The sequence below is a fragment of the Salvelinus sp. IW2-2015 genome, linkage group LG7 (assembly GCF_002910315.2).
Source record: "Salvelinus sp. IW2-2015 linkage group LG7, ASM291031v2, whole genome shotgun sequence".
NCBI lineage: Eukaryota > Metazoa > Chordata > Actinopteri > Salmoniformes > Salmonidae > Salvelinus > Salvelinus sp. IW2-2015.
The window spans coordinates 7,912,737-7,922,737 of NC_036847.1; the positions used below are offsets into that span (position 1 = coordinate 7,912,737).

Sequence of the window (10,001 nt, forward strand, 5' to 3'; positions counted from 1 at the left end):
TGTGGTTTGGTTTGAGTCACAGTTCAGGACCCAGAAGGGTTTTCCACACATGCGGAAAGATTCAGTGACCTCATCGCTCTGTGATATTCCAGTCACGTGGCTCTCCTCTCATCTCACCATGCAGCACAACAAGCTCAGCCCAGACACTGGCTGTCCTGCTCTCTCTGTCTCTGTCTCTGTCTCTGGCTCTATCTGTGGAGAGGACCAGAATGCTAAATTGCAAATAGATGGAGAGAGTCTGTATGGTCTCGGTGTTGGTGGTGATGGGTTTGGGGGTGGGGAAGGGAAGGGTTGAGTAACATAATGCCTACATTGTCTGACGCTGCCTATAAAATCAAATTGTATGTGTCACATACACCGAATACAACAGGTGTAGACCTTACAGCGAAATGCTTACTTACAAGCCCTTAACCAACAATGCTTTAAGAAGTTTTAAGAAAATAATAGACAAGTAGAAAATAATTAAACAGCAGCAGTAAAATAACAATAATGAGGCTATATACAGGGGGTACCGGTACAGAGTCAATGTGCTGGGGCACCGGTTAGTTGAGGTAATTGAGGTAATATACATGTAGGTAGAGTTAAAGTGACTATGTGAAGACACTTGCCAGTTGGTCTGCGCATGCTCGGATTACACGTCCTGGTAATTCGTCTGTCCCTGCGGCCTTGTGAATGTTGAACTGTTTAAAGGTCTTACTCACATCGGTTGCGGAGAGCATGATCACACAGTCGTCCAGAACAGCTGATGCTCTCATGCATGCTTCAGTGTTACTTGCCTCGAAGCGAGCAAAGAAGTAATTTAGTTTGTCTGGTCGGCTTGTGTCACTGAGCAGCTCTCTTGGTAAATAGTGTGGTCTACAGCTTATCATAAGATACTTTACCTCAGGCGAACAAAACCTTGATACTTTGTGCACCATCTGTTTACAAATACAGTATACATAGACCACCACCCCTTGTCTTAACAGAGGTCGCTGTTCTATCCTGCCAAAAAAGCTTAAAACCTGCCAGCTGTATGTTATTCATGTCATCGTTCAGCCACGACTCAGTGAAACATAAGATATTACAGTTTTTAATGTCCTGTTGGTAGGATATACACTACCTTTCAAAAGTTTGGGGTCACTTAGAAATGTCCTTGTTTTTGAAAGAAAAGCAAWTTTTTTGTCAATTTTTTGTCCATCAAATTGATCAGGATGTCACGACTTCCGCTGAAGTCGGTCCCTCTCCTTGTTCAGGCAGTGTTCGGCGGTCGACGTCACCGGCCTTCTAGCCACCGCCGATCCACTTTTCATTTTCCATTTGTTTTGTCTTTGTTTTACACACCTGATTTCAATCCCACAATTACTGTTTCATTATTTAACCCTCTGTTCCCCCATGTTTTTTTTGTGAGGGATTGTTTATTGTATTTTCGGTCTGTCATGGTGTGCGTGTATTTGTTACTTTGTATATTTTACATTTTGAGTAAAAGTACGTTGATTACTCATATCTGCTGTCCTGCGCCTGACTCGCTACACCAGCTACACATAGGACCTATTACATAGGAATAAAGTGTAGACATTGTTAATGTTGTAAATTACTATTGTAACTGGAAACAGCAGATTCTTTCTGGAATATCTACATAGGCCCATTATCAGCAATCATCACTCCTGTGTTCCAATGGCACGTTGTGTTAGCTAATCCAAGGTTTATCATTTTAGAAGGCTAATTAATCATTAGAAAACCCTTTTGCAATTATGTTAGCACAGCTGAAACTGTTGTCCTGATTAAAGAAGCAATAAAACTGGCCTTCTTTAGACTAGTTGAGTATCTGGAGCATCAGCATTAGTGGGTTCGATTACAGGCTCAAAATGGCCAGAAACAAAGACATTTCTTCTGAAACTCGTCAGTCTATTCTTGTTCTGAGGAATGAAGGCTATTCCATGCGAGAAATTGCCAATCCCTTTACAAAACAGCGCAAACTGTCTCTAACCAGAACGGGGTGAGTAATCGCTGTCCTGATATMTAGAAGCTCTTTTCGGTCATAAGACACAGTGGCAGAAACATTATGTACAAAATAAGTTACAAATAACGCGAAAAAACATACATATTAGAACAATTGGTTACGGGACCATAAAACGGCAGCCATCTCCTTCGGCTCCATTCTCATATAAACCTAAAATTGTCAACAAAACACTGCATCATATCTGACATGAGTATGCATAGTATCTTATATCAATGTGATTACAGTTGCTATGCTGCTATAGAGTTGGCATTATATGTTTGTTTGTGTATACGTTTGTGTGTGTCCAGTGGCGTGTATTCATGGAAGCCAAGGAAAGCCAGACATCCCCCAAAAATTGACAAGGAAACAAAACATACAAGAATCATTTTGCTTTCATCTCTCCGTGTTTCATAAATTTCCTTCAATTTGCAGAGGCTGAATGTACCGTATATCACCGGAGAAAGCATCCAAGCGAGCAAAACAGCGTCCCTCTATCCTAGTATGTGTAGCAAATCTATCTCATGCTGTCTGGTCAAAAAGAGTACGACATTGTTGCCACCCGTAGCATTGAATGCAAGAGAAACCAGCGAGCATTTGTCCTCCCTTGATAAAAATAAATAAATGATAATATCCAATCAGTGTTGGCGCACCAAAAAAAAAGTGTCAAGAGAAGCCGGTTTGGATTTGGCTTCAGACCAATCACATCAAAACCAAACGTCATTGACAGGAGAAAACTTTTGTTATTGTTACATCTCGTTGTGTTGTTGTCCTCCAGTGGCTAGCTAGCTAGCTAAAATCGTTCCTTTCCTAAATTAATCATGAATGGAGATAGGGATTTGGACTTGTGGTTCTACTTAATTCTCCGTACTGGCCAATGATTATAACAGCGATTCTGATCCAACCATAAATTCATACATTGTGCCCCTGGCCTGAGAGGATGGAAGTATGTATGCTAATGTTAACTAGCTGGCCTACTGCATTATTGCCCATGAAAGGAAGTTAGGCTAACGAGCAACATTTTAGCCAGGTAGCCTAGGACAACAAAAACTAAAAGCGTGTACGGTATGACAGACTCATAGACCGTTTAGGCAACATGAAAGAGAAGGATGGCATTGGCGTTTCTCTACAAGTAGGGTGAGTCAACATGTTTTTTCTATTTGCATGCACACGCTTACTCACGCACGCACGCACACACGCACACGCACACACACACACACACACACACACACACACACACACACACACACACACACACACACACACACACACACAAACACGCGTACGCACACACACACACACACACACACACACACACACACACACACACACACACACTCACGCACACACACACACACACACACACACACACACACACACACACACACACACACACACACACACACACACACACACACACACACACACACACACACACACAGAAATCAGTGCCATGGACAGCCACATTATGTTTAGCTTACGTTGATTGGACTAAATCGTTTTTGGTATCTTTTTAGTCATTGTTTCAGACTAAGCATAGGTGATTTGATGATGTTGAAATATTGAAGTTGATATGGTGCTGGAATAGTGGAGGCAGCTTCTGTTTTCTTAGGGACTTCTGGTAACTCTCTGTGGTTCTAAATCAATAGTTGTTAATTAGTCCGAAAATGTTGTAAACATGACCTTGGTTGACCATGCTGTAGGTCATGTAATTGTTTGTTAAATACAATATGTTTTGTGGACTTCCCTGAACAGATGTTGCTCTCTGGTTTTGTAATGGAACAAATGTGTGGTTGAATTTATTCTGCTACTGTGTCTTCTTGTTGTCTCGACCTTAGCCTATACTGTATACCACGGTGCCAAGGCATATGAACTGACAGGTTATAGAGCAAACAATGCAATTATCACAACACATACAGCGCCTTTGGAAAGTAGTCAGACCACTTGATTTTTTCAACATTTTGTTACGTTACAGCCTTATTCTAAAATTGATTAAATAAAAAAAATCCTCAGCGATCTACACACAATAGCCCACAATGACAAAGCAAAAACTAGTTTTTAGAGTTTTGCAAATTTACTAAAAATAAAAATAGATCTGAGGAAGGGTACCAAAACATGTCTGTGGCTTTGAAGTTCCCGAAGAACACAGTCGCCTCCATCATTCTTAAATGGAAGAAGTTTGTAACCATAAAGACTCTTCCTAGAGCTGGCCGCCCGGCCAAACTGGGCAATCGGGGGTGAAGGGCCTTGGTCAGGGAGGTAAGCAAGAACCCGATGGTCACTCTGACAGAGTCCGGAACATCCTGAGACGGTCTACGGTCCGGAACCTCCTGAGACGGTCTACGGTCCGGAACCTCCTGAGACGGGCTACGGTCCGGAACCTCCTGAGACGGTCTACGGTCCGGTACCTCCTGAGACGGTCTACGGTCCGGAACCTCCTGAGACGGTCTACGGTCCGGAACCTCCTGAGACGGTCTACGGTCCGGAACCTCCTGAGACGGTCTACGGTCCGGAGCCTCCTGAGACGGTCTACGGTCCGGAGCCTCCTGAGACGGTCTACGGTCCGGAGCCTCCAGCGACGGTCCCCGGTCCGGGGTCTCCTAGCGACRGTCCGGGGTCTTCAGCGACGATCCCCGGTCCGGGGCCTCTAGTGACGAGCTGCAGTCTAGAGTCTTCAGCGACGAGCTGCAGTCCAGAGCCTCTGGCGATGATCCACGGTCCGGTTCCACAAAAGCGGAGGGATCAGCGTAAGGAGGGGGGGCTGCGTCCAGAAGCGGAGCCGCCACCGAGGGTAGATGCCCACCCGGACCCTCCCCTATAGGTTCAGGTTTGCGGCCGGGAGTCTGCACCTTTGGGGGGGTACTGTCACGCCCTGACCTTAGATATCTCTGTTTTTCTATATATTTTGGTTAGGCCAGGGTGTGACTAGGGTGGGTACTCTCGTTTTTGTATGTCTAGGGTTTTTGTATGTCATCTAGGGTTTTTGTATGTTTATGTTGGCCTGATATGGTTCCCAATCAGAGACAGCTGTTTATCGTTGTCTCTGATTGGGGATCATATTTAGGAAGCCATTTTCCCCATTGTCAGTTGTGGGATCTTGTCTATGTCTAGTTGCCTGTCTGCACTAGTCGTATAGCTTCACGTTTCGTTCGTTGATTTTGTTGTTTTTGTTAAGTGTTTCATTCAGTAAAGAGAATGTACGCATACCATGCTGCGCCTTGGTCTCATCATTACGACGATCGTGACAGGTGTGGCACGCTTGTAGCGTCATACCCAAGAAGACTCGATGCTGTAATCGCTGCCAAAGGTGCTTCAACAAAGTACTGAATAAAGGGTCTGAATACTTATGTAAAATATTTGTCAATGTGGGATATTGTGTGTAGATTGATGGAAAAAAACTATTTAATCGATTTTAGAATAAGGCTGTAACATAACAAAATGTGGAAAAAGTCAAGAGGTCTGAATACTTTCCCGGAGGCACTGTAGATTGTAATATGGCTATTTTGGGGGGTGGGGGGGGGGGCTTGGCCTCCCTGGTGATTTTACCCACGCACCGTGTGTCACTCGCAGAGCGATGGAGTATCTTTTACAGTGATGGAACATTAATCTAGATAATGTCAGTGTCAATGGCATGCTGTCATCAGTATCAAATTAAGTGTAGTTGTGAATAATAGATGCTGATTGTTCATCCTTGACCTATGCTGTAGTGTGATTACACACATTCACCTACAGGCACCATCGTTAAATATCCTTAAACGGGCACTCTGCAGTTCAAACATAAACAGAGTAGTTATATTCTTCAAGAATCAATGGGTATATTCATTTACAAGTAAAAAAAAAAAAAACTTATGTGCCAATTGCAATTGCCTCTTTATCTGAGCTTTGTTGCATCTTGTTGATACAGTACCTGAGAGTACACTAGGCTTCAATGTGTCTATTCATGTTCTCAGATACTTAACAGATCAAGACGATCTCAATCAGGATCTGACAGAGCAATGTCCCTGACAGCAAAGTTGGGAAAAGAAAGATGTTACTGTTTGGGTCAGTGAAATTACGGTGTCCAATGAAATGACAGTGTCCAAGAGAAAATTACGTTTTTGACTTATCCCACAAACCCAGTGACTGGGCTTGAATGAATGGCTCTGTGGAAGTGTCCAGTTCAGCAAGTGGTCCATTATTCCGTGCCCTTCATTCTCCAGTTTGTTCAGAGCTGTAGTTCACACAAGAACATTGATTGTGATTTGCCTCAGAGAGTCAGGAATTGAGTAATCAGTGAGTAAAGGTCTCGTTTAGCCTAATCCATCAAAGCTCCATTTCTTCCTAGTGTATACATTCCGATCCATGTTTCTAGTCTGCCCCCTTGTCAGAATGATGAAAAGATTATYATGGCATTCAACGAGTTTCTCCCAAAGGCAATGGGAAGGAGTAAGTCTGCCTGTGTGTCAAAATACTGTACAACCCACATGTCCTTTAGGTCAACATACAGTAGAGGCTTTCTATGGTTAGCCCTATTAAAGGTGCTAAACCAGGCATAAGGCCAGAGCCTACAGTTGCTAAGGCCTGTAGAAGAGCATGTAGGAAGCACCATAGTGTTGGTGTGTATATGTGTCGGTGCTCACTGAAAACTAGGTGTTAATGTGCCCCCAAATCATTTTGTTACTATAACCTGGAGTCCAGGGCACAGCTATTGAAATGAAATCCACTGTGAAGATTGCCAATGTGCCAATTCGATCAATTGATATGATCCATAGAACACCGTGTTGCTTTGATTAGCGTACTGTAATAACATAGGGTATGTCCCAAATGGCACCCTATTCCTTATGAACCCTGGTCAAAAGTAGTGCACTATAAAGGGGAAAGGGTACCATTTTGGGATGTACCCACATAGCTTACTTCAATAGAGGCCCTAATTCCAGCTGACATTGCTGTACCTCATTTGTATGGCCCTTAATACACATGTAGGAGGGTGAAGTAGCACTAGCCCAGCTCTCTTGGGAAGCAGTTCATATGTAAATATGGAGTTGGACTTCCACTCACAGAACGTTTGCTCAGGTCAGAGCTCACCATAACATTGGAGCGCCGGAGAATGAGAGTGAGCATATACTGCGTGCAATAACCTGCCAGCACTGCAAACAAGGAAAACAAACAACAATACCCTCACTGTCTATAAATATGGCAACACTACAAAGTGTGGATCAGAAGCTATATGTAATGCTTATTGTCTGTAATTACATAAACAATGCAGCTATATTATGATCTATCAAGTGATTCAGATCCTATTGAATTTGATTCCCTGGCCTCATATCTTTTTCATCTTGAAGATCTTACATGTGATCTACCCACTCGATATTTTGGTGGACACACTCTTCGAAAAAAAAAGGTGCTATCTAGAACCTCTAGTCTAGAAGGTTTAATTGGCTGTCCGCATAGGAGAACCCTTTGAAGAACCCTGCTTGTGTGTGTGTAAGAAAATAATAAAATATTACTACAAATAAGTAAAGTACAAAACACACACACACACACTCTCTCCCCATGTTCTAAAATCCCAAAAAGGAGACTGTTTATTGACCCTATCCAGGTTTCATACTCAAAAACTATACGCACACGCACACACACACAATCTGAGAACACACTCTAATGAGGCATATGGTTCATTCATTATTCAGACACAATCTGGTATCTGTAATCTGGGACCCTCCACTGGCCTTCCAGAATTATCTTCTCTCTTTTTAATGCTTATCAAGATGTTTCCGAGTGATCTTATGACAGCATTGAAGTGTCCATATCCATACAGAACTATCAGCAGTATGAGCAACAAACTGCACATGAAATAAATGATGATGAGGTTGTTAGCCAATAGCTGTTTACTCTATATTAGACACTTGAAAATAAAGAGGAGGAACCATATTTGTATACATACAGTGTAGAGATATTTCATACTAACCACTGTTCTGCACGTTCCGTTATCTGTCTTTCAGTGTACTGTGCAGTTTTGGATTCTAATTCTATAACCGATTGGCTTATGGTATGATAGTGAGTTGTTTGAATCAGAAACGAGTGGGCTGACAAAATAGTGGTTTTATATGTCCTAGCACAGGCAAAGATGTTAAAGCAAATACGTGCTGTTAAGCAGCTTACATACCCGTTGGAAGCTTGTGGCGGTTCTCCATCAGCCACACAAAGAGTTTAGCAAAGTGACAGTTGCACACCCAGGGGTTGCCCTCCAGGCGCAGCACCCGGAGTGAGGTTAGGGGCTCCAGCACCCCCACGTCCAGCCCCTGCAGGCCGTTTCTCTCCAGCTCCAGCACCCGCAGCGAGGTTAGGCCCAGGAAAGCGTCCTCCTCCACCAGGCTAAGATAGGGGTTGTTCCCCAGCCGCAACTTTATCAGGCTCCTGGACTCTCCAAAGGTCTCTGACTGGATCTCTGTCAGGTTGTTGCTGCCCAGGTCCAGGAAGACCAGGCGCGACGATGTGCTGAGGGTGCCAGGCTCCAGCCCAGACAGGGAGTTATTCCTCAGGTCCAGGTAGACCAGGTCGCTGTACAGAACCAGGAAATCCGAGGGGATCAAGGGAATCCAGTTGTCAGAGAGCAGGAGGCGCCGGACGTCCAGGGGGATGGGGCTTGGGAGGCGGGTGAGACCTTTCCCCTGGCAGTCCACAGTGTGGTGGTCTGGACACAGGCAGCTGGACGGACAGTTGTGGCCCCGAGTGAGCAAGGTGGAGGAAAGCAAGGCAAGGAAAGGCTGAAGCCAGTTAATGCATGGTAACATTGTCAAGGGGGTGCGAGGTGAGAGGGAGAGCAGGGGTTTAGGTAGGGGAGGAGGAGGTTGGGAGGAAGGGGGTACAGGACAGGACAGGGCACAGGGGAGGGGGTAGAGATCAAGGGGTGGGAGATTAAGGAAGGGGAGGGGGAAGCAGAAGAAAGAAAGGAGTCAATGTCCTGGCGCTGGCATCTTTCTTCCGCTTGGTGTATAATCTACAAAGGCCCGGCCATCGAGTGGCAAGAGAGATGCGGAACAGTGTTTTCCAGGAGATCATGTAGCAAGCGGTCTGGATCGAAAAGCAGCCTGCTGGCTTTGAGGGAATAAGGGGAGGAGTGAGAGAGAGGGAGTGAGAGAGAGAGAGCGAGAGAGAGAGTAAGGGAGGGGGGGTAAATAGAAACTAGCAAACCAGAGACGTGCGCTGGGGAGGGTGTGTGTTGGGAGTGGGGAGAGCGGGGGACGGGGGGTGGAGGGCGATAGGGTAAGCCAGAAGGTGGTGTGAGTTTGCAGGAGGGTCGACCCTCAGAGTCTCATTACTCCTTCGTCAGAACAATTAACGAGGGACACCATCTGTGAGTCAGAAGAAGAATATACTGTGAGGATCTAAACATTGGAAGGCTAGACTCACTGAAACCATGGGTATTTATATCCAACCGTATGGGCTGGGGAGCTACCGACAGTGACTCGTGTCCAAATGACATCAGATAACTCACATGTTGTGATGATGTCACATGGCTCGCAGAATCCCAGGAGGAATATAATCCTGATGACCGTGATCCTTGGGAATCATCATCACATACATCTCCTCCTCAACTGTCCTCTGTCTCACTGTGCTGCACGATCCGGCCATCCCAGCTCTGTTGCCATGACAACATGCTCTAAACATCCACTGTGGTGTGAAGCTGCCTGTGCAGCACAGGCGAATATCCCAAAAGTGTCATATTGAGGAACACCATCACATGACAGCTTGCCACAGTGGGGTGATGCGTTTGTCTCGTGCCTTTCCTGAGCAACAAGCTGAATGRCTGTCTCATACAATCCACTCCTGTAGCTTTAATGCATGTCCAATACATACACAGTTAGAAAAACATGCAGTACACACACTACAGTTTTAACACATCCACTGCAAAAGCCAAGTGGTCCTCAGAAATACTGTACCTTAAACTAAGCAATGTGTTCCCAATGGCAGTTACCTTACCAACGGCAGCTGATTTGCCAGCTGTTGTTGTTTACATGCTATTTACCTCTATGCTACAATACAGTAG

At 44.8% G+C, this 10,001-nt stretch overlaps 1 protein-coding gene across 1 annotated transcript in view; it reads right to left on the bottom strand.

Moving 5' to 3' along the window:
- LOC111966315 (leucine-rich repeat-containing protein 38-like) overlaps positions 1-9,285 on the bottom strand; it is an 18,619-nt gene extending 9,334 nt beyond the window's left edge. The window contains exon 1 of the mRNA XM_023990836.2: positions 8,118-9,285. Coding sequence (XP_023846604.1) covers positions 8,118-8,745 — 628 coding nt within the window. The 5' untranslated portion in view covers positions 8,746-9,285. The remainder of the gene's footprint in view (positions 1-8,117) is intronic.
- Between the last annotated feature and the right edge of the window lie 716 nt (positions 9,286-10,001).